General features: G+C 52.4%; 1 protein-coding gene across 3 annotated transcripts in view; it reads left to right on the top strand.

The window, feature by feature from the left end:
* The window catches only part of ACSF3 (acyl-CoA synthetase family member 3), a 71,384-nt gene that overhangs the window by 37,687 nt on the left and 9,317 nt on the right, over positions 1 to 24,380 (top strand). For all 3 annotated transcript variants that reach the window (XM_070500207.1, XM_014836573.3, XM_014836574.3), the window contains exon 7: positions 11,923 to 12,049. In XM_070500207.1, coding sequence (XP_070356308.1) covers positions 11,923 to 12,049 — 127 coding nt within the window. The remainder of the gene's footprint in view (positions 1 to 11,922; positions 12,050 to 24,380) is intronic.

A 24,380-nucleotide genomic window follows, 5' to 3' on the forward strand; every position in this document is an offset into this window, starting at 1 on the left:
TTTAACTTTTAATTGGAAATAATTTTAAACTTACAGAAAAGTTACAAAATCACAGTACAAAGGACACCCTCCCTCCCATCTGCCCCTTCCCAGAAGCACCTGTTGACCTGGCCCCACTCTCTTCCACACATGGATTTCCTCTGTGCCATGCCTCCTGGCCTTCACCCATGACACCCCACAGCGTGGGTGCTCCCTCACATGACTGCAGCTCAGGATCAGGCTTCACTTGTGTGACACCCTCACAGGCTTACCTCCCCCACCACCATGGTGTTCCTTTTGTCTGCTAACCCCATGATATCACGTTCGATGACTTCCCTCCACTGCAGGCTCAGTCTGGGGACAGGTGTCACCTTTCTTGTCATGACAAGAACAAGTCTTGAACTTGGAAATGCCTTCTTAGCCAGATGGTCACCAGGCCCTTATCTCTGAGCAACAGGCATGATGTCAGTGCAGGGAGCGTGTATTGAAGAGAGAAGGTGCTGGCTGAGCAAGAGTGCGCCTCGTGGTGACGTGAGGGTGGGACACGGAGGTGTGGGAAGGGACCCTTCACTGAGAACCTCCCAGGTTGCCCTACTGTGAGCATGGCAGACTCAGCTTCTCCAGCCATTCTTTCCTTCTTTCATCCACCTGGCATGTGTTGAGCCCTCCACTGGGCCAGGCACCATGCCCCACAGAGCCACCGGGATCAGGAGATAGGCGTCAGCAGTGATGGCACCCATCATGGCAGATGCAGTGCAGGGCAAGGTGTCCCTCGGGCCTCTGCAGCCTGACAGGTCTTGGGGCTTCTCTGGCCGGAACCCACCACCGAGAATCAGGAGTGAGTGGCCGGGGGAGCTCTCAGGCTTCTGTCTGCCCCACAAAGGGGAGTCCCAGGGAGGACAAGCGCCCTGTGAGGGCACAGGGCCAGCTGGGCAAAGCAGTCCTTCCCAGACAGCGTGGAGAGTCCCTCTCGGCTCCCACAAGCCCAGAGCAGGGGAGAGGGGAGCTCGAGCCGATGATGTGGGCTCTCGCATGCCCACATCGCCCGGTAGATGTGGAGCAGGGCAATGCCCGAGTCTGGGGCTACTGTTACAGCTCAGGAGAGCAGCTCCCATGTCCTGGGTATGGCGGAGCACAGTCTGGGCTCTCCCTGTTGGTCCACATGCAGTGTCCCCCAGTGTGTGGTGGCCCCGGCTGTGGCTGGTTGGTGATGTGGCCAGTGGCCTGGGGGCACTCAGTTGTTCCAGCTGTCCGTGGTTCCACTGCCCATGCCAAGTCTTGCAACTTTGTCTAGCTGGACTTCAGGTGCTGGAAGAGCCGGCACCTTTCCTCTCCCACGCGGGTGACGGTTCTCTGGCTCCATTCGAGGTGGTTCCACCTTCATGGCTTCCTCTGGCTGCTGTCGCCTGCTGGCCCAGGGGGTGAGTCTGCCCGCCCCACAGATCAGATCAGGAGCTTTGCTTGCTGCGACGCATCTTTCATGTGCCTTAGCTGCCCAGCTGGATCCCGCCTGTAAATTCTGCGAGCACGTTGCCCACTGTCTCTTTTTTTATTTATTTCTGTTTTTTCAAATTGCTCACTTACGTGTGAACGGACACCAACCAGCAACAATAGGGCCCATCAATAGATAAATGGCTTCACAGCTGTAAGTGGCACACAGGGTAACCAGGCCTTTACAGAATCTTCTTCATTTGCTGAGGATGCAGAGACCTGTATGGGATGTGCACACTGGCTGGAGTGGGAGGATGGTGGCAGCGAGCTCTGCTTCCCTTCATTTCCCTCTTAAAAATTAATTATCTCATTGTTTATCCATATGCAGGCTGTCACTGGACGGCAGTCTGCTCCGCTGCCGCTCCCCCCACAGCCACCAGCACATCTCCTGGGCTCCACTCCCGCCTCCCTCGTGGCTGCCATCTGTCACTGCCACTGCTGTGTGCCACCAACTGCTGCATGCAACCCACGGCGGGGCAGGGACTGGGGGTGCTGCAGGGCCTGGACATACACTGCCTTCGCTGGGGGTGCCATCCCCACAGCGGCCTCGCTTCGGATAGATGACAGCCCGTCCTCAGCCGTGTGGTCCTTGCTTCTTGGGTGTGGTAGATTTGCACCTCCCTATGCAGGGCCAGGTAGGAGGCCACACAACTCTAAGTGGGGAATCTTCACGTGGAAGAACAAGTCCAGGGGGCACCCTGACATGCCAGGTGCGTGTCTGCGAGCGCTTAGCTGCCCTGTGCTTCTCTTCCCGACCATAAACCAGAGCCTGCCCCCGAATGCCCTTTAAAGGCACACTCGGGAAACACAAGGCAGGAGTCGCCCACCTTCCTCCCATTGGCTCCATCCCTACATGGACGACCAGGTCCTTCTGGCCTGACCCGTGCAGCGGGCAGTGCTGAGTTGGGCAGGACCAGGAGCCCACAGCCAAGGAGGGGTTCAGGAGACCTTCAGAGACGGGGACTCTGCCGTGCGTCCTGTCTCCTCACCTGCTTTCTCCTTGGCCCATGGCCCACCTGCTTGGATTCCAGCACCTTCTTCCAGCACGCCCTCCTCCACAGAGGGGTAGAGCCGTCCCCTAAGCGTGAACTTGTGTCAGAGAATTGAACAGCTGTCAGAGGTCCCACCTGGGGCTTTCCAGTAGCACTTGCCGCTGATGGAGAGAAGAAAGACAGTGCAGCTGCCTGTGGGTCATTGGGCCAGCGAGGCGGCTCAGAGTCGGGGCCACCAACCTGCTCTGAGTCTGTGAAAGGGACTCAGGCTGCTTTCAAATGAGGAGGTGTTCATTCTCTGTTGGCCGCTCTCAGGCCTGGGTCTGGTCATCATAAAATGGAGTGACACTCCTGTACAGGTGCGTGTGCCCTCAGTCACACCGTGTCCTACACACCCAAACATGGGAGTTCCCTGTGAAGATAGCCCAGACTGTTCGCTGCAGCGTGGGAAGCAGCTGTGGCATGAAGTCATGTGCGACTGCCGGGCGCCCGAGGTCTGGGAGGTGCCTGCTCCCATCTGCGCCCTGAGTGCCCTCGCTGACCACCCACCAGCCCTGTTCCTCATGCCCAGCGGCTGTGGGGTGTCGACCCTGAGTGCTTCTGAGGAGTCACCAGGAGCCCTGAGGGCTCTGGCTCTGTGCCTGACCCCGTGGCCGAGGATAGATTTTAGTCAAAGGCAACGTTTATTGTTGCGCCCTATTTCAGACTGTTTCTCTGGTGTTATTCTCCTCTGACTGTCCCCCTTCTCCTGGTTTATCTTCACTCTTGACGTCCCCTCATACCCCGTCTCTAAAATTTACAAACATCAACGACCAAAATTAAGTTGACCTTACTGTCCCAAGGCCTGTCTGAGGAGTTAGTCTTAGGGAACAAATGTGGAGCGGGTGTGGAGAGCTTAGAGCTTCACATGGGGGGCTCACTTTTCCCCTCTCCACGAAGAAATGAAGAATGCCATGTCTTTTTTTGGCATAAAGAAAATGATGACATATCTTAGTTATTTGATACTTGCTTTCAGTAGACCAGAGACTTTGGTGAATCTGTGTGAACACTGGGATTCGTGGATGTGTCTGTCTTTGTGGGACTGAGCCCACGATGGATGTATTAGGTGGCCCTGAGAAGAGGCTCGGATCGCGTGTTGAATGGGGCTGAGCTGTCGGTGAGGAGTCTGGAGGGGATCTAGTTGAAGGAGAGCTGGTTTCGGTCCACGGCTCTCTGCTCTATGGGTCTGTGGCCACAGAGCCTGCGTGCTGGCAGCTGCTGTGCTCAGGCACTGGCCAGTGTGTCATGGGAAGGGGCGGTGTGACATCCATGGACCATAGTATCCTTCTCATTCACCAAACCCAAGACAATGTCTTAGGTGAGACACAGCCCAATTTCAGAGTTGCCAGTTGTGAAAAAATTATCCTCGGAATTAATAAAGTTAGTATCTCTTCATTTTGTGCAACTTGCTTGCAATAAGATGGTAAATATTTTTTCATACTGTATGAAATCAGAAAGTGACGACATAGTACTGGGGGCCGGGCAGGAAGCCCTGTCTGACTTGATGAACTCTGGTCCCTGCTTCCTGCCCACCACACAGACCAGCTTGCATGCCATCAGCGTGCACCTGTCCATGGCGAGAAGGGCAGGACGTGGCTTTGCTCTGTCTGGACCCTGAAGCCCAGCACGGACAGAGGAATAGAGAGCATCCACCGACTGCAGGAGGTGGAGTGACCACAGCGCGGAGTAGAGTCACTTCACACACAGTGGGTATCATCTGGGTCCACTCAGGAGACAGACGGCAAGGATTTGAATAGGTGACAGAAGAGTGCCTGAGCTGTGCCGGAAGAATGGCTGCACTCACTAGGAGGCTTGGTGGCCTGGGCTGGAGAGGACTTGCTTCTAACAGAGTGGAACCTGGTTAGAGCTGCCCTTCTCTCCCTGCAGCTCCCTCACATTTTGCTCTGTGTGTGTTGATGGTCTGTCGTTAGGCATGTAAATGCTTACGACTGTTTTGTCCTCCTGCTGTACTGAACCTTTTATTAACATATTATGTCCTTCTTTGTCCTTATAACCCTTGTTGATTTAAAGACTGCTCTGTCTGATGTTAGTGTAGCACCCTGCTCTCTTTGGATTACTGTTTGCACAGAGTGTCTTTTTCCTTCCTGTCACTTTCAGTCCGTCCGTGTCTCTGGATCTTCAGTGAGTCTCTTCTAGACAGCATATAGTTGGATCATGTGTGTTTATTCATTCTGCCAGTCTCTGTCCTTTTTTCTTTTTTTGGTGAGGAAGATTATTGGTGAGCTAACATCTGTTCCAGTCTTCCTCTATTTTGTGTGTGGGACACTGCAACGGCATGGCTTGAGTGGTATGTAGGTCCGCATGCAGGATCTGAACCTGTGAACCCTGGGCCACCGAAGCAGAGTGTGCAAACTTAACCACTACATCAGTGGTCTGGCCCTGAATCTCTGTCTTTTGACTGGAGTGTTTAATCCATTTACATGTAAAGTAATTTCTGATAAGCAGGGACTAACTTCTCTCAGTGTGCCATTTGTATTCTAAATGCTTGATGGCTTTTTTGTCCTTTATTGCCTGCATTACTGTCTTCTTATGTGTCAACCTGGGTTTTCTGGTAGCTAAATGTTTGAAATATTTTCTGTTTTCCTTTTGGGTATACTCTATAGCTATTTTCTTTGTAGTTACATAGGGATTACATTTAACATCCTAGTGTTATAACACTAATTTGAATTTGTACTAGCTTAACTTCAGTAACATACAGAACTGCTCCTATACAGGTCTGTCCCCACCCGTTTCAGTTGTTGATGTCACAGAATTACATCTGTGTACATTGTGTGTCCCAAAACATAAATTAAACGTTCTCTTAAGTGCATTAATCTCCTAAATTATGTAGATAAGATTTGGAGTCACAAAGTTTATAATGCTAGTTTTTACACTAATAATTGTTTTTTTTCTTTAAATGTGTTAGTCTCTTAAATCATGTAGAAAACAAAAAGTATAGTTACAAACCATTGTTACAATAATACTAGCTTTTATACTTGCCCATGTATTTACCTTTCCTGAGATCTTTATTTCTCCATGTGGTTTCGACTCACTGTCGCATGTCCCTTCATTTCAACCTGCAGGACTCCCTTGAGCATTTCCTTCAGGGCAGGTCTCATGGTCACCAACTCCCTCAGCTTTTGTTTGTCTGGGAATGCCTTCATTTCTCCCTCACTTTTGAAGGGCAGTTTTGGCAGATAGAGGAGTCTTTGTTGAAGATTTTTCTTTTAGCACTTTGAATAGATCAACACACTGCCTTCTGGCCTCCAGCGTTTCTGATGAGAAATCTGCTGTTGATCCTGAGGGTCCCTTGTGTGTGATGAATTGCTTCTGTCTTGCTGCTCCCAAGGTTCTCTCTTTGTCTTTCACTTTTGCAATTTTGATTGTAATGTGTCTTGGTGTGGGTCTCTCTGAGTTTATCTTGCTTGGAGTTTGTTGAGATTCTTGGATGTTTATATTCATGTATTTCATCAAATGTGGGACATGTTCAGCCACTATTTCTTCAAATATTCTCTCCCTGTCTCTCCTCTTGGACTCCCACGATGCATCTGTTGGTTGCCTGATGGTGTCCCATGGGTCCCTTAGGCTCTGATCACTTTTCTTCAATCTTTTCTTTTTCTGTTCCTCAGACTCAACAATTTCCATTGTCCTGTCTTCGAGTCTGCTGCTTCCTCCTTCTGCCTGCTCACATCTGCCTTTGAATCAGCCTCGTGAGTTTTTCATTTCAATTACTGTACTTTGCAGCTCCAGGATTTCTTTTTAGGTTTCCTCTCTCTTTGTTATTATTTCCATTTGGTTCATGCATCATTTCCTTGACTTTCTCCACATCTTCCTTTAGTTCTTTGAACATCTGTAGGAGAGTTGTTTTAAAATCTCTCTCTATAGGTCTGCAATCAAGTCATTTTCAGAGATGGTTTCTGTTGGTTTACTTTTTCCTTTGAATGGGCCATGCTCTCCTGTTTCTTTGTGTGCCTTATGAGTTTTTGTTGAACATGAACATTTGAATCTAATAATGTGGTAACTCTGGAATCAGATTCTCCATTTGCCTAGGGTTTGCTGTATTTTGTCATTATTTTTGTTTATTATTTTTGTTTTATTGGTTAATATAAGGTAGTCTCTGTGTTAAGGATCAACCTGCGGTGTAAACCTAGTGTCTTTTTATGTCTTTTTGAGCCTTTCCTTAGGCATGCCCAGTCATTTCCTGATTTTCCCTATATAAACACTTGTTTTTGAATGTTCTAATGTTAATATCTGGCTCCTGAAAGAGGGAAAAGCGAAAAATGAAGGGTGGGGGTGGGCACCAGCCCTTTAAGTCCCCTGGAGGTCACTTCAGCTGGTGAGAGAGGGTCTGGCAACAACAGTGGCTGCTGGCCTCTTTGTCTGCACCTGCGATCAGAAGCCACAGTCAGAGCACAGATCCATGATAGCTGGGGGACCAGGTCCTTTTTGCCCACCCTGGTTCCTGGAAGCTTTGTGCAAGCTGCTCCAGGAACACATGCACAGCTGCCTGCCATGGGGCTGGGTGTGGGAGATGGGTGGCTGCTACTGTGCTGAGAGCTAAAAATGACGAAAATTAGCCACAATTTGCCATCCAAGTCTTCCCCTGAAAGTTACGAGCCTTAAACAGACTCCACATTATAAAGTAGTTAGATCAGATAGCTTCTGCCCGTGCAGTTCTTGTCCAGGTGAGGAGACAGTCCTGCTGCTTCCTGCTTTGCTGGCTGCCACTCAGGTCGTTTGTTTTCTTAGTCTTGAGTTTTGAGAGTTCTTTGTTGGATATCTGATTTGCCAGTATTTTCTCCCAGTTTGTGGTTCACCTTTTCAATCTCTTGTATTTCACAGAATGAAAGTTTTTAATTTTGATGAAGTCTAATTTATCTTTTTCGCGAATCATGCTTTTGATGTTCTCTCTAAGAACTCCTTGCCTAACTTCGGGTCACAAAGGCTTTCTGCTAGGTTTCCTTCTAACAGTTTTATAGCTTTGTAGTTTACGTTTATATCTCTGATGCATTCTGAGTGAATGTTTGCATATGTGAGGTTTAGGTGGAGATTGTTGTTTTTGCATATGGATGGCCAGTTGTTCCAATACTGTTTGTTGAAAGGACTACCCTTTCTTCATTGAATTGCCTTTGCAACTTTGTCAAAAATCAGTTGTACATATTTGAGCAGGTCTATGTGTAGGTTGAATGTTCTCTTCCGTTGATCTATGTATCTGTTCCTCTGCTGTTACCACAGTGTTGACTACTGTAAATTTACAGTAAGTCTCAAAATTATAGTGTTATTCCACCAACTGTATTCTTGTGCAAAATTGTTTTGGCTTTTCTAGTTCTGTCGTCTACCCAATTTTGTTGTCATACCAATTTTAGAAGTAGCTTCTCTATATCTACCAAAAAGAATCCTTTTGGATCTTGATCAAAATTGCATTTGGGGAGAATTGACATCTTTACTGTGGTGAGTCTTCCAATCCATGGATGCAGTGTCTCTCCCTTTGCCTAGGGCTGCATTGTTGTGTGTGTGCTTCTCAGCATGCAGATCCTGTACATGTTCTGTTAGGGTTATACCTAAGTGTTTCCTCTTGTTTTCTCTTTCTTCTAGCCCTCCTTGTTTTCCTCCTCTTTTTCAGCTATTGTAGGTGTAGAGCTTTTTGTTTATTTACATTTGTTCTTTTCTAGTATATAAAAATACAATTGATTTTAGTGTGTGTGTGCTTCATATCCTTTAGTAACCTTGCTAAATTTACTTTTAGTTTTAGGAGGGGTTTTTTTGGTAGATTCCTTGGGATTTTCTACATATGCAATCAAGTTTTCTGCAAATAGGAACAGTTTTATTTCTTCCTTTCCAATCTGTATGCCTTTCATTTCTTTTTCTTACCTTATTGCTCTGGCTAGTACTTTAGTATGATGTCACACAGGAGTAGTTAGAGTGGATGTCCTTGTCTTGTTTCTGATCTTTCAGGGAAAGTATTTGATCTTTCACTATTAAGCATGACATTAGCTGTAGGCTTTTTGTAGATTCCGTCCTATTCGTGATATGCTGAGAGTTTTTATCATGAATGGATTTTGAATATTTCAAATGCTTTTTCTGCCTCAGTTTATTTTTCTTCATTAGACTGCTAATACAATGGATTTCATTGATTGAATTTCTAATATTGAACCAGCCTTGCATTCCCAGGACAAACCCCACTTGATCATGGTATATCATTTATTTCGTATAGTGCTGGATTTGGTTTGCTAACATTTTGTGGAGGATTTTTGCATCTATGTTCATGAGGGATTTTGGTCTGTAGTTTCCTTTTCTTGTACTTTTTTGGTCTAGTTTGAGTATGAGGGTAATGCTGGCATCACAGAATGAGTTGGGAATTGTTCTCTCCTCTTCTGTTTTCTGGGAGAGATTGTATATAATAGGTGTTGTGTATTTCTTTAAATGTTTGATAGAATTTACCAGTGAAACCATTTGGGCCTGGAGGTTTCTTTTTTGGAAGATTGTAGCTATGAATGCAATTTCTTTAATAGTTATAGGACTGTTCAGGTCATCTCTTGCATCTTGAGTGAGTTTTGGTAGATATTGGTTTTTGAAGAATTGGCCCATTTAAGTTGCTGAATTTATGTGCATAAAGTTTTTCATAGCATTCCTTCATTAACCTTTTAATGTCTGCAGAATCTGAAGTGAGATCCTCGCCAGTCCTCATATTGATCATTTGTCTTCTATTTCTTTTTTCTTTGTTATTCTTGCTAGAAGTTTATCCATTTTATTGATCTTTTTCGAAGAACTCACTTTTGAACTCGTTGAATTTTTCTATTGCTTTTCTCTTTCTAGTTTTAATTAGTTTCTGTTCTTTATTGTTTCTTTCCTTCTGCTTGCTCTTGGCTTATTTCTTAAGGTGAAACTTTAAGTTATTGATTTGAGACCTCTTCTCTTTTCTAAATATCTAGTATTTAATGATAGAAATTTCCCTCTAAGCATTAGTTTAACTGTACCCCCCAAATTTTGATACTTTGTATTTTCATTTCATTCAGTTCAAAATATTTTCTGATTTTCTGATGTCCCTTAAAACTTCCTCATTGACTCATGGATTATTTAGAAGCGTATTGTTTATTTTCCAAATGTTTGAAGATTTTTCTGTTGTATTTCTGTTATTAATTTCTAGTTTAATTTCATTACAGTCAGAAAAGATACTTGATATGATTTCAGTTCTTTTATATTTGTTAAGGTGTGTTTTATGGCCCAGAAGGCGGTCTTGCTTGGTGAATGTTCTGGTACACTTGAACAAAATGTGTATTCTGCTGGTTTGGTTGGAGGGTAAATGTCAATTAGATGAAGGTAGTTGTGTGTTGTTCAGTTCTTCTGTTTCCTGGCTGGTTTTCTGAATACCAGTTCTATTATTAAATGAGGAGTGTTGAGCTCTTCGGCTATAATTTTTTTGTCCATTTCTGATTTCAGTTTCTTCATGTATTTTGAAAATCCGTTGCTTGGCGAAAACACATGTATAATTGTCATGTCTTCTTGGTGAATTGACCCTTTTATCATCATGTAATGCTGCTGGTAACGTTCTTTGCTCTTAAGTTTATTTTGTGTAGTATCAATATAGCTACTTCAATCTTTTTGGATTGATATTTGCATGGTATTATTACATTCCTTTGCTTCTAACCTACCCACATAATTGTATTTGAAGTGAGTTACTTATAGACAGCATATAGTTAGAGCATGTGTGTTTTTAATCCAGTCTGACACTCTGTCCTTTAATTTGCATGTTTAGAGCACTTACATTTAGTGTGATTGTTGATGTGCTTGAATTTAAGCCTGCATTGGCTCTCAGTTTTCTGTTTGTCCCTCAGTTTCTCATTGCTCAGCTTCCTTTTACTGCCCTCTTTGGGGTATTTTTTTAGTATTCCATTGTAATCTGTCTGTTCAGTTTTGACCATATGTCTTTGTATAGTTTTTTAGTAGTTGTCCTAGGGACTACAGTGTACATACTTCAAGTTTTGAAACCTACTTAGAATCAACATTTTAACACTTCCAGAAGAACATATAACTTCTACCACTGCCAAAGAAAAAGATATTCAATGACACTTGTTAAAGTTGGTGAAGGAGACTTTGTTGAGGACTGCTGGCATAGGTATAGGGACCCCTGCAGTGGGGTTACAGTGGGGGAGACAGGTTGAGCTCAGCTCCAAACACAGCGTGGACAAATGGGGATTTATGCCAAGAAGCAGGGCGGGGTCAGTGTATGGAAAATTGCTAGGAGGAAACATCGGGGGGAGGGGGATTCTGGCTAAATGGACCTAACAGGCTGCTTACTGAAGGCAGGCCAGGTGGGCAGACATCCCCTGGGGGATGGTGGGGGGTGAGGAACCCCATCAGATATGAGGGTGACCAGATAGCAGGGTGGGGGTCTCTTGCTAAACCGACGTAGCAGGGTTCTTGCTAAAACTGGATTTTGCAAGGAAGGACACAGAAGGGCCTCAGAGGAGGTTCAGGACCTGGCTGCAGTCTGGTTGAACAAAGAATCTTTGTCACCACTGTCATGGTCACTTGGCCCTCTCCCTGTCATGTGTGGTTGTCATATGTAACATATGCATATATCATAAACTCCATTAGACACTGTTATAATGTTTGGTTTCAGCAGGCAAAAATGTTTTAAAGAACTCATGAGGAAAAGGAGAGTCAGTTTAATTCACCCACATGTTTACCAATTCTGTTGCTTTTCCTTTATTTCTGGTCTTCAGGTTTCCTTCTGGTATCATTTCTCTTCTGTTGGAAGACCACTCTGTAATCATTCTTTTAGACCAGATCTGCTGGCAACAGATAGAGAAGCATGGACATTCCCAGCTCCCCATGACCACGTGAATCCCCAGGTGTCGCTCTCCCCCCGGGCACTTGAGTCTCCTCGTGGAGCCCTCCTCTCTTGGCTGGCCACTCTGTCAGCTTCCTTTTCACCAAGCAAAGTGACCCACTCCAGAAGGCCCTGCAGCAGGTGCTGCCAACTCCGAGCTCCTCAGTAGCCACAGGTGGGGTGTGAGCAGCTGCCCACCTCTCACATTCCACGATTTGTCCAAGAAATGCCTTGAAGATGGAGTTTCATGGGGTGCCAGGAGCATGGCTTTTAGAAGCGGGCAGACAGGTTGAATGCAGCCCAGCCCTGAGCTCCAAGACCTGGCCCATTACTCATGTCTTCGAATCTACAGGGCGGGGCTGTTTTAGGATGAAGAGATGACACGCATCTCCTGCCTGGAATAGGGCAGGACAGGGAGCAGCTCAGCGTGCCATGGTGGAGTTCTATGTTGAAAGCAATCATTTCCAACAAAACGTCTAATTTCAGAAGAGTGTGATCCTCAGGATGGGTGGGGGCACAAGGAAGCCAGTTGGAGACCCTGCCCTGGGAGGTGTGCTCTGACGTGCACACTTTTCTTCCACGCCACAGGTGACCCCAGGGTTCAAGGAGAAGGAAGGTGAGCTCTTGGTCAGGGGCCCCTCCGTGTTCCGGGAATACTGGGACAAACCAGAAGAAACGAAAAATGCATTCACCTCGGATGGCTGGTTCAAAACAGGTAGGAGAGAGGGGCCCCAAGCGGGAGGGGAGGAGCGTGACTCGTCCACCATGGGTTGTCACCGTGCCTGGACCCCCAGAATCTTCTGTCGAGGGCAGAGACGCAGTGGGATGGGGGTACACTTCGTGTCTCACAGCTGCACCCCCCACCCAGTGCCCTGGCCCCTGCCGGCCCCTAGAAGGAAGCTCCTGAGACCATGACCCTAAGGAGCGTCAGCAGCCCTGCATCTGGTGGCCCCGCTGCCCATCGTGGGTCAGGACTTCCCCCTCCCAAGTGACTGCTGCACTCTGCATCAGACACCCCCCTCACACCTCCCACCTCACCCTTAGCCCACCTTCCCCTCCCCCACTCAGGACCAGAGTTGTTGGGATAGAACGTAGTTTATTTGTGGTTTGGGTCACTCGTTTACCATATTCCCTCGCTGAAGTCTGCCCAGGGCCCTGTGCATGGGCAGGCAGAGGGGCCCCCACGTTGGTGTCCTCTCACCCAGACAGGCAGCCAGAGCTAGCTCTGAGGAGCCCCCAGTCCCCTGACACTCATCTCCTCCATCCCCCACCCCAGAGCCCATGTCCCCCATCACATCCATCCCTCTTGTCCCCTCATCCCCCCACCCCCATCCTCCTGACCCCTATCTCCTACATCCCCTCATCTCCCTGGCCCCTCATCCCCATGTTCCCCCTTCCTCTCCATCCCCCATCCCTCTGTCCTGCCACCCCCCTGTTCCCCTGTCCCCTGGTCTCCTTAGCCCCTTGTCCCCTCATCCACCTGACCCCCACCTCCTCCATCCCCCATGCCCCCATCCATTGGTACCCCCTGACCTCCTGGCCCCTTTGGCCCCTATCTCCCCACCTGCATGGTCCCAGGGGTCCTGCTGAAGTGAACGATGTTGGGAATGTTGAGGTTTGCAGCTACGTTGACTCACTGGTGTGCATGTTCACCACTGGAATGTCAGAGCCGAACATCAGATGGTGGGATTCTGGGTGGTTTCTCCTTTTCTTTTTGCCTGTCTATATTTCTAACACTTTTGTGCTGACATGCATTATTTCATAATAATCTTAAGGCAATATTTTCCAAAAAGAAAGGCCTGTTTTCACAGGTCATCACATGTGGCCCCATAATCAGAAATGTACCCTATTCTCTGTTCCTCTGTGGGGAGCAGAGTGACGGAGAAGGGAGGCAGCTTGCAGATGGTGCACGACTGTGAGGAGTTGCTGTGCGCACCTGAGAGGGAGAGAAGATGTTAGGAATGGAGTGGACAGTGGCTGTGGCCTTAGGCTGGTGACCTCCATGGTGTGCTGCTTGGGGCTGACACTCACACACATGTCGTCTTACTGGGCTCAGGTCCGCGTAGGTCTGTATGGGCAGGATCACATGTCCACTCTCCAGTTGGCCTCCATCGTGGGCCTGAGGTCACCGAGTGACAGAGCGGGGGTTCATGTAGACAATCCGGCAGTCTCGGGGTGCTGTGTGGGCCCATCAAGTGGGTGTTCGGGGTGAAGGGGCAGATGGAAGGTCCTCCTGGGGGACGTGGAGGGGCCCCTTCCTGCCCCTCCCCTGGCAGACAGCACTAGGGCCTGCTGGTCCCGGCTGGTCTCACGTCCACCGTGTGGTCCCACAGCCACCCATGCCTTTCTCTCTCACGTGGCCTTGAAAACACATGTCCCAGGAGCTGGAGTTGGACATATCCAGTCCCCCTGGTCCCTCCACGCTGGGCAGAGAGAGCAGGTGTGTGGAGGGTTCCAAAGAGCTTGCACAGTGGACGTGTGTCAGCCCCAGAGCAGAGGCCAGTGCCCCAGGAACCCTGGCAGGCCCATCCAGGGGGCTGGTCTGCAGAGGGCACAGAGGTTGGGGACCCAGGAGCCCAGGTCACCTGGTTGGGGCCCTCCTGTCTCTGTCTGTAATGTGGTCACCATGTTAACACACACCTGCCTGTTTACCTTCTATCAGCATCTGCATTAATACAAGCAAGCTGGTGGGAATAAACCTCTCTCTATTATTGTCTTTCAAATGCATATTTAGGAAATGTTACTTCTGAACTAATCTCTTTTTCGTGCATCCCCCCCGTAGCCCCTGAACAGCCCCAACCTGGAAGCCTGGCTTGCTCTGTGGCCATCTCCTTTTATTTTTAAATTCAGCTAAAAAGCTGCAGATTTTTTTTCTTTAAAAGCACAGGAACCAAAAGCCCGTGGATTTTGCAGCTAGGAGGGTTCACTGGGTGCTGGGTGGCAGCAGTGCAAAACTTGGGGCAGTCAGTGTTCAAACATTTCAGTCACCACCCTGATGAATATTCCAGTCGGAAAGGAATAGCATGCATTAATTATTGTAAAGAGATGTCTTTAGGAGAAAATGATTTTGAAATTCAGTTTAATTTCATTGTAATGCGCTGCGAACAGGAAGGGAGTATGTGTGTTTAATTGGCTCTCCGGGGTAAGGCCTGGAAGCCGCATGCCTTTGTCACAGGCCATTAGCGATACAGACTGCATAATGAGCGAGCGCAATCAGCTCACAGCTGCTGGCTCCTACGGGGAAAGCATGATATTAAATAGAAATCAGGATAAATTAAACTTAACCCTTTCCCTTGCCAGCCCCTCCTGCCACGCGGATTCTGGCAGGAGCTGGAGAGCCGCTGCCGCGTGGAAGGGCCGTTGGCCAGCTCCTTCTCAGTGGCCTCCCCATGTCTGGATGAAAGGGGAGAGGTCCTACTTCGATTCCAGCCACTCCCACCCTCCCCGCCCTGTGTGCATCTGCCTCCTTCCCCTCAGCCCGGTTTCCCAATGGGCAGGGAGCTTCTTGCAAGCCCCCAGGGGTCATAGCTGCCACTCAGGGAGGAAGTCAAACGTCACCCCCAGACCCTCCCCCGACAGCTGCACTGACCTCTCCAGACTCTCTTGAGTTCCACCTGAGCACCACCACGCCCAAAAAGAAGCTGTGAACACACACACAGGCTCAGTGCTGGCCCAGGCTGGGGAGATGGGGTGTCCTCAGGCTATACATTGACCCTGCTGTCGGAGCCAGGGACACAGGCCGGAGACGAGGACACAGGACAGAGAGGAGAACACAGGACCGATGTGAAGACACAGAGGTGAGGACCTGGACATGAGGACACAGGACAGAGAAGGGACACACAGCTGAGGACGGGGGGTGGAGATGAGGACACATTGACCAGAACACAGGACGGAGATGAGGACATGGACATGGGGTTGCAGGATGGACATGAGGACATGGGGACAGAGCCAGCGAACTGCCCTCTCAACGCTTTCCCTTGAGCAGCTTTGTCCTTGTAAAGAGACTGATAACGGAACTTGAGGAAACAAAAACGTCCTCTGACTGACTTCAAAGACCACTCCCTCGTGCACTGTTCAACGGTCAGGGCGACGCGGTGGACTGTATGTGCCTCTCACAAGGAAAGACACGGGAGGAGAGACTTAGCTAACCGGGAGAAAGAGCCGTAAGGAAACCCACCAGGGCGGCACCAGGCCTCTGGGGGCGATGCCTCCTTTTCTTCTACAGTCAGCACATGATATTATCATCAGAGACAGTCAAGGATATTTATTTAAGAAAGGAAAATGAGTCACAGCAGGGCAGCAGGGGCGAACCCTGACAGGGATGGGCGCAGAGATGTCCTCGAGGCCGGCGGCCCGAGGTTGGCAGCCTGAGGGATTGTGGGAGTGCTGAGAAGTCATAGTGTGCATGACGTGAGGGCTGGCCGCGCACCACTCACTGGGCCCGGGCAACCCAGGAGGGAAAACGAGCTGCAAAACACAGACAACATGTCACTTCCTCAGTGGGATGGAAGAGAGAATTACGGAAACAGAGACTGACCCCTCGTCACCAGGTTGGCACAGACCCTCCATAAGCTGGCCTTCAGAGCCTTGAGCAGGTTCTGTCCCACTCAGTGGAGCTGTATGTCGAGTGTTTCCAGGGATCGACGCAAGGACATCATCGGGGAGGTCCAGACAGTGCACAGGGACATCTGTCACAGCGTTCTTTGTGAGATGAGACCCTAGAGTCACTTGTCCAGTGATGGGGCGGGGGTCTACTGTGACATGTCCAAACAGCGGAGTATGTGAGGCCTTTAGAAGCCAGGTTGTGGAGAGCAGTGACACAAGGGAACCCTGCCGGTGCGCGTCATCCTGTGCGTGGGTGGGTGTGTCACACGTCTGTGCATGCGTGTCCTGTGTGGGTGCGTGTTGGGTCTGTGTGCTGAGCACACAGCGCTGCCTGTTGTCATCTCTGCGTGATTTCTGTTTCTTCCTTTGTTTTCTCTCTCCCAGTGTTTCCGTAGGAAGCTTTTTCAGTCTTGTAAACACAGATGAGTGTAAGTTGTGTTTAAGCTTTGCACTGACGTTGAGCCCTCCTCGTGTGCAGAAGGCCTCAGGGTGGCCCTCAGGCGTACTGTTGGCTCCGCTCACTTCCCGCCAGGCGCCGCACACTGTGCTGTGCTGCTCTGAGTTCTCCCGTCTCCGACGAGAGCTCTGCTGTGACCGTAAATCATAGTCAGGAGGTCGGCAGAGTGTAGAGATGCACGGACCCATGTCGCATGTCAGTGAGTGTGGCAGCTCGTGTCACAGGCTGTTGACACCCTCCACGTGAGTCCAGCTAACTGAGCCGACTGGCTCCTAAGTGATCCTCGCTCCTCCCGCAAGGCAGGGTCACTGTGAAGGTTGCGTTGGGTGACAGGTCCCTCCAAGGACACTTGGCGTTGGGCTGTTCAGTCCACCCTGTCCAGCAGCCACCCTGGTGTTTCCCTGACTACAGGAGGCCGACACCCCGGTGGTGTGACTCCGCGCAGACATCCTCTGCTGTGGCGCGGTTCCTTGGTTGGTGGTGCCTTCTGTGTGTGGAGGGTTTGGGTTGTGTTGCAGTCCTGACTGGTGTCGTCTCCTGTGTGTGTGTTTTATTTTTCACATGACTTAAAAATCCTTTGTTCCCCAGTGGTCAGAAAGGTGTTCTCCTGTGTTTGCTTCTGAACCTTGTCTAGCTCAGCTTCTGCTAAGTTAAGTCTTGGCTCCACCTGGAACTGGCTCTTGTGTAGAGGGACATGGTGACGTCGGGGCACGTTGTCCCCATTGTGTGAGAGCTCCTGGGCCCGTGTGGCTCCTGTGTTCTGCTGGTCTGCACTGGCCGGTCCCAGACCCCTGGGCAGAGGGTGTGTTTTTAAGTTTTTGTTTTTTATCGAAGTGGTTCGTTCAAGGCTTAAAGATCCCAGTGGTTTCACCAGTTTGGGAACCATAACCAGCTGCCCCAGACTTGTGAGCTGTTTCGTGGATGTTGGTCTGGTGTCCTAAGTGACTGCTGAGATTGCCGTCTCAGGACTTTGCGGCTCTGCGGACCCTGCTGTGGGAGATGAAGTTCTGACTCGCTCTCACCCGGCCCGTCCTCCCAACGTGGTCTGTAGGCAGCGGTTCTGTGCCACGTCTGCACTGCTTAGAGCTGAGCCAAGGCCAGGTGGGAACCGTGGCTTCCTTCCCTTCTCGCGTGTCTTCCTGTTGGGAAGGCTGCTTTGTTCTCGTCTCCTGCATCCCAGTCCCAACTAGCTCCACGGGGCAGGCACGCCCACGCTGCCCTCCCTGCTCCGGGAGAGACCCCCAGGGACCCGCCGCCCTCCACTTGGGCTGGTCGCCTCCGAGTCAGTGCACAGCCCCCACCTGGGCTGCCTCCTCCGTCGTCACAGTCTCTTCCTCCTTCCTCTTCCTCTCCGTGGTTCGAGACTGCAGTCCCCGGCACCTCCTGGGCATGGACGTGTGGGACGTGCACTTTTTGAGGACTTGCGTGTCTGACAGTGTCTTTGGTCTGGCTGGGCTGGGTCCGGAATTCTGGGTTAGAAATCGTCTCTTCATTGGTTCCTGGCGTCTGTCTTTGCTGCTGGCATCTTTGCAGCACTTGATTCCTGGCACTTCATGACCTGTCCCCTCTTTGGAGTCCTAGAGGATCTTCTGTTCATCCTCAAGTCCTGAAGTTCGACAAGCCATGCACCTGGGGTGCCCTGATTTTCCTCGGCATGCTGGCGCTCTGGAAACCACGTCCTGTACTAAGAGTGGGAGGGGTGAGTGGGGAGGCGGAGCCTGTGTCCACGGACCATGAGCTCTCGGGCCTGGCCGTCCACCCTTCAGCCCCCAGAGAATGAGCCAGGGTGTGCTGAGGGCCCAGGCTCCCCTGTGTCTCACTTCAGTCGGTCCTCCTCCTCCCCGGGCGTCTGCCACAGCCTCTGGGAGGAATCCGCATCCCATTGCCACTCCAGCCCACACAGGGTCAGCTCTTCTGGGTCTTGACCACTAGTCCAACTGCTTTCCAGCTTTCAGTTTTTCTTCCCATAATCTCCTTGCCCATCCCCCAATTTAAGGTTTTCTGCCTTAAAAAAAGTTACTGTTGATTCAGAAGGGAGAGGACCTCACTGTGTGTGCTCACCTTCCATTTCTCCTGGCAGTTTTCAGGTGAGGTTTGTGCTCTGGAAGTTGTCGTGACTTCATTTTGCTTCTAGTATCTTCTTTGGCCCCTGCTCCATAGGAGTGGGTCCTAGAGAACAGGCACACGGAGGGAGGAGTCGGGGCAGTGGGCCACAGAGTCTCCAGGTAGGAGCGGCTCCTGTCTCTTGTGTGGGCACTGTCTCTCTGGGGCCCCCGGCGGGATGGCTGCACCACTGCCTACCTGGGTGGCTGACCTTCACCAAGTGCTTGGGAGGGGGCCAGGTTCTGTGCTTGCCCACCCAGCCTCGGCCTCCTGGCCTGTAGACAGAGTCAAGACTCTGAGTGGACGCACACGTGGCTTCAGGGCAGAGCAGCTGGGGGACGCTGGCAGCAGTGCTCTTGGCCCCCTCGGTGTCCTGGAGGACCGGGAACCTGAGTCTGAGGTGCTCCATGGCCACTGTGAGAGCCGGGCTAGGCCTCGTCTACCTGGCTTCCTTGCTCACTGCGCCCCCTCCCCTCACTGTCTGCGCAGCCGGGCTGGGGTGTGTGGGGTACCTGGCGTCACTCCAGATCGACAGCTCAGGATCCTCACGGGACAGGGACGACACTGTTCCGTGTCACGCCAGGGTCAGGACCCTCTAAGGACCGCAGACGTGCAGGGGCCAGGTCTGCTGCCCACGTGTTGCCCACGCATCCGCAGAATTAGCCTCCGAGTGTCAGGAGATTTGTTTTCAATTACAGTTTAAGGCAGAGACATGAAGTTGCACTGATTTGCGAGCAGAGCCTAAATCCTGCTGCAGATCTGTGGACCTGGGCTCCACACGATAAGATTTTATTGATCGCTCTGTTGTATCTGTCAGCACAAAACTCCCCTCCCCCGGCGTTAGAGCCGAGAGGTGGATACTCGTCGTTGGCAGGACTGACTCCAAATCGACATGTTTGGGTAGATGTGTTGTTACAAAAGTGAAAGTTGTGACTTGTTTGGTGCCTTGTGTCTGCGAAGCTCCCGCTGGGCAGCGGGGCCTGCGATGCTGGTGCTGACCCTCCATGGGGCCGACCTTCGCTGCTCTCTTGAGACCTTGTTGAGACTTTTGGCTTCCATGCGCTGGGCCCTCCCTTGTGATGGGGCTGGAGGCCGGAAGGACATAGGCCGGGAGGGGCTCTGGGAAGGAGCCCATCCAGCACCGCCGCCCTGAGAAGTCAGGAATCACAAACGCGGCAGAGATCCCCCGGACGGGCTCTGTGCGGTATGGGGCTAGCAGGGAGGCCCCTCTGTGGGGCTCCAGGGGGGGGCGCAGGGGCAGGGGTGTCCAGAGGGAACCGTGTGCAGAGCAGGGGGAGACCTGCACTTACAGAGCTGGAAGAAGACGGTGCTCTCGAGAGCTCCCCCCAGGAGTCTCACTGTGGCTTCCTGAAGGGCTGGGAGCCCACAGGGCCCCATGGGCGCATCAGGAGACTTGGGGCTTCTTCTGTGGCCCTCGGGAAGCCTTCCCTGCTGTGGCTGGGAAGGAACTCCGAGGCAGCCAGGGGGATAAGGATTCTGATGTAGGAGGGCAGGAGCTATGTGGTTGTGGCCGAGTTAAGAGCTGGCATGAGGCTTCCCGACCTTCTGCCAGGGCCCACTGCATGTGTGACACACTCTGGGCACAGACCGGCCGCCCCTCAAGCCAAGTGAGTCCTGGGCGTCCCCAGAACCTCCCTGATGTGGGTGTGGGGCTGGGCTGACCACCCGTTGGCTGGCTTTCATGGGGAGACAAGTCTCTCGATCCTGTAACCGAGGAATCCAAGACAACCTCTTCCTGACTGGCGGTTGCCACGTTCTCTGACACAGGAGTCTGGTGCCTCCAGAAGGACGTGAGCCAGCACTGCCATCCCTCCCGGTCAGCTGCACATGGCCCTCAGGGTCTGCTCTCAGTCTGGCTGAGCGGAAACCCCATGTGCAGCTCAGGTGCAGTTGCTGGGTCAAGTGATGACCCCTGGGTGGTCTGCACGCACAGCTGCACGCCTCTAGGTGGGGAGGCCATGGGGGACCCAGACTTCACTGAGAGGAGGGGCAGAGGCCCAAGGTCAGGGAAGAGATGACCCGAGAGCCACTCCCACAGCTGTTTCAGCACACTGGCCAGGGCTGGCCCCATGAGCAGCACATACCCCACGCCGGGTCACGGGGCCTGGTGGAGCGTGGAGTGGAGGGCGAGCACTCACCCGGCCCTGCAGCTCCCTCCACCCCTGCCCCCAGGGGAACAGGGCAGGTGTCCCCAGCAGGGGCTGACACCCAAGGGACCCCTCATTAGCATCCTGATAGGCAGTTTCCCACATTAGTTTGTGACACATTTCTCAGTCACGAATTTGGTTAACATAAATTCTTTCCTTAAAGGATTATTGCTCACTTATAACATGTTGCAAATGCTGCAAGTGACAGCGCGGGGGTGAGCCCACTGGGGAGGCCACTCTCCTGGAGTTTGGGGAAGAAAATTCTCCATAAACCCAACAGCTGTTGCTTAAAACTTCTTATTCTGAAATACTTACAGATTCACAAGAAGTCACAAGTAAAGCGCCGGGTCACCTGGTTTCCCCAGGGGCTGGTATCCTGTGTGACTAGCACAATGCCAGAGCCAGGCCCCGGGGCTCGTTCAGGTCCCACCAGCTCTGTGCACCTGTGTGTGTGCACGTGTGCGTGTACTCAGCTCTCTGCCCTCTTATTGCACATATCCATCCATGTAACCACCACCACGGTGAGAATGTTTCCGTCACCACAGGCTCCCACGTGCTGCCACTTCCCAGCCTCGTGTCCCTCCGCCACTATCCCTCACCCCTAGCACCACCACTCCTTGTCATTTAGGGAGTGTCGTGGAAATGGAATCGTGTGCATGGAGCCTCTGGGGACTGGCCTTTTTCCTCAGCATAACTCCCTGGAATTCCACATCCCCCGGGCCAGCCTCCGCGCTCACAGTCACACCTGCTGTGGGCGAGGCAGCTGCTGGCCAGAAGCTCAGGGAGATCTCATCCGAAGGAGGTGCAGCGTGGCGCAGAGCAGGCATGAGCCGTCGCATGCTGGCTGCACCACCTGAACACAGGGCCCTTGTTTGTGGCTGCCTGGGTTTGACCCACATGTCACCAGAGCCAGGGCTCGACAGTGGCTGCGGAGCTGCCAGCCAGTCCCCAGGGTGAGGTGGGTGAGGCTGCAGTGGTGGGCACCCCTCCCTGGGCTGTCTCAGCTCTCAGGGCCTGAGGTGTCTCACGTGGGCGGGTGGCAGCCTCCAGGGGACGGCTCCGCGTGAGGCCGAGGCCCTGCAGGAACGTGCAGGGCCTCATGGTGCCTAGTGCGGTGTCCAGTATGGTGCGCACAGGCGGCCCCATCCTGGAGCGTCCGTCGTGTGTCCAGGAGGTGCTGCTGGGCAGCGGCTCTGCGCGGTGCAAACGCCAGGGCACCAGCCAGCCTCTGCCCTTCCTCACACTGGGCCGCACGGGAGGCAGCGTGGGCCACAGGCACACTCCTGGAGCGCCCGGCCGCTCCTGCCCACACCGCCTCCTCCCTGAGCTTCTAGAAACCCTTTGTGCTCTGCTGTGCCTCTTTGGGATCTTTGGAGACCCACGCTGCTCCCTGACTCCTCCTGGTCGCGGTAGTGCGGCTGCCTCAGGCCGGCGGGGAAGCCGGGCGAGGTGCACACGTCCAGCGCCATCCCCTCCCCTCTCACAGCCAGCTCGGCCCGTTGCTGGGTGGCCTGTGGAGCCAGTGGGCACGGCGCCCGGCAGTCTGGTTCTCAGTGGCGGTGTGCTCCTGCCATGGGGCTTGTGCGATGTCCGTGCCGGCGCTCTGTAAACAGACAGCACCCGCCCTTGGGCTCGCTTCTGTGCTGCATTGACCCCGCACCGCGCAGGCCACACCCTTCTTTCCAGAAGGCCTCCGTCGTCACCACTGAGCCCATGTCTGCTGCCCTTCAGAGATGTCTGTGTGCATTAGAGGCTCGCGGGGGCCAGGGCAGCGCTCCTCCAGGCCCACGGCTCTTGGCTGGGATTTAGCATCTGTCTCAGCCAATGTCCCGGGAAACAGAGCAGATGGGCTTGAAGGGGTATTCAGGGTCCCCATTTTTTGGGGTGTCAAGCAGCCATATGGGCCATACTTCCCGATTCCAAATGTGTCATGTGTGTGTGTGTCCATCCTGGGTGTTGCCTCGTCATCCCACCCGCCCCAGTCCTGTGTTTGGAAGTGAGGTAGCCAGGGCCTCGGGGTTTCCAGGCCATGCAGCAAGGGTCCCCTGTAGAGCAGAGCAATTCCACACTGGTGTTGGGTGGGCCCTGTTCTGCACAGACCCTCCGTTCTCACCCCTGGCCCCTACCCTCTCCAGTCTCCTTCACCCTAGAGAAAGCGGGTGCCCCTTCCCAGCCCCTCCGGCCTTTCCAGAGCCTGACCATGCCTCTCCCCGCTCCAGGGTGCCCTCAAAACCAGAGTTCTTCAAGAGTCTGTGGTCCACTCTCGTCTCCTTCCTCCACTTGCCCCGCCCTCCCCACCCCTCATCCCACAGGAGCATCTCTACTGTGGCCCCACTCATGACCTCAGTGTTTCTGAAAGCAGTGGCCGTCCCCCTCCGGGTCTTCTCGTCCCTCCTGAGTCTCCCATGTCGGCCACACTGCCTCCCAAAGTTCTTTGCCCCTACCTTGCAGACCTCTGCTGCTTTCTCCCCGTGAGCGGTCAGCAGGGACAGCTGTGTGGGAGCCTGGGGCCCCATGGGAGCACTGGGCTGGGGTGACCCCAGTGGTGCCCAAGTTGGGCCAGGTGGGCTCACAGCCGTGTCTGTCATTTGTTGGCCACCGGCCACCCCAAAGGACCTCGGGCCTGTGGGCATCGATGCGGGCTCTTCCTGAAGATGCAGATGGCAAGACTCCTTTCTCCCTCACCTGGTGTGGGACCTGATCCAGTGCTGTCCTCCTGCCTCCTGAGTTCCCCTCAGCTCCATCTGCTTGTCCTACCACCCCAGTCTCCAGCCTGGACGTGGTTGCAGCCATCGATGGGCCCCCAGTCATCAGCACTGCCTAGCATAGTTCCCACAATGCAGCTGGAAGGAGCTTGTCTAAAGCCCCCTGTGCCAGACCTTCCCACAGCTTCAGGGGCTCTCAGTAAAGACAGTGCATCTGGGCACAGTCCTGCGTCGTCCACCACACCTGCCCCCGGCTCCTTCTCACAGCTGTCACTTCCCCTCCAGCCCGCGTTCCCTGAGCCCGGGCTGACCTGCTTCTGCATCCAGCCCGCGAGGACTCTGAACGCAGCTCTTGACGTGTGTGTGTCCTAGGGCTGCAGTAACTGCTCACCGCTAACTGGGGGCTTAAAACGACAGATACTTCTCCTCTCGGTTCCAGAGACCAGGCCTCTGAATCCGGGTGTCTCAGGGCCGCGCTCCCTCCACAAGGTCTGGGGAGGTCCTTCCTGCCTCGCCCAGCTTGGTGGGGCCCAGGCGTCCCTGGCTTGTGGCCGCATCCCTCCATCTCTGTCCCTGTCGTCACACGGCCTCTCCTGTGTGTGAGATCTCCCTCCGCATCCTTCCTATAAGGACGCGTGAGATCCTAACTGGGGCCCACCAGGTAACTCAGGATGACCTCACCACCTATCCTTCTATGTGACGATGACCCAAATAAGTGACCAGGGCTCTCCTGAGTGTGCAGCCTTCCTGACTTGGCATATAAATCCCCCAATCTCTCCCTGATAAAATTTCCATGTGTCTCCAGCACCATCCCTACCATTTTGGGGCCTGACTTTTCCCAGAGGAGGTCCTGGTTCTTACTGCTCTTCATCAGGCTGGGGCAGGGTCTGCGTATGTGCATGAACTGGTGACAGGAGACAGATGCCACAGGAAGACTTCATCCCCCGTGAGCTGATGTGCGAGGAGGGGGACGCCTGGAGACGTCAAAGAAGTAGTGTCTGAACAGAG

This window comes from Equus asinus, chromosome 28 (genome assembly GCF_041296235.1).
Source record: "Equus asinus isolate D_3611 breed Donkey chromosome 28, EquAss-T2T_v2, whole genome shotgun sequence".
Taxonomy (NCBI): domain Eukaryota; kingdom Metazoa; phylum Chordata; class Mammalia; order Perissodactyla; family Equidae; genus Equus; species Equus asinus.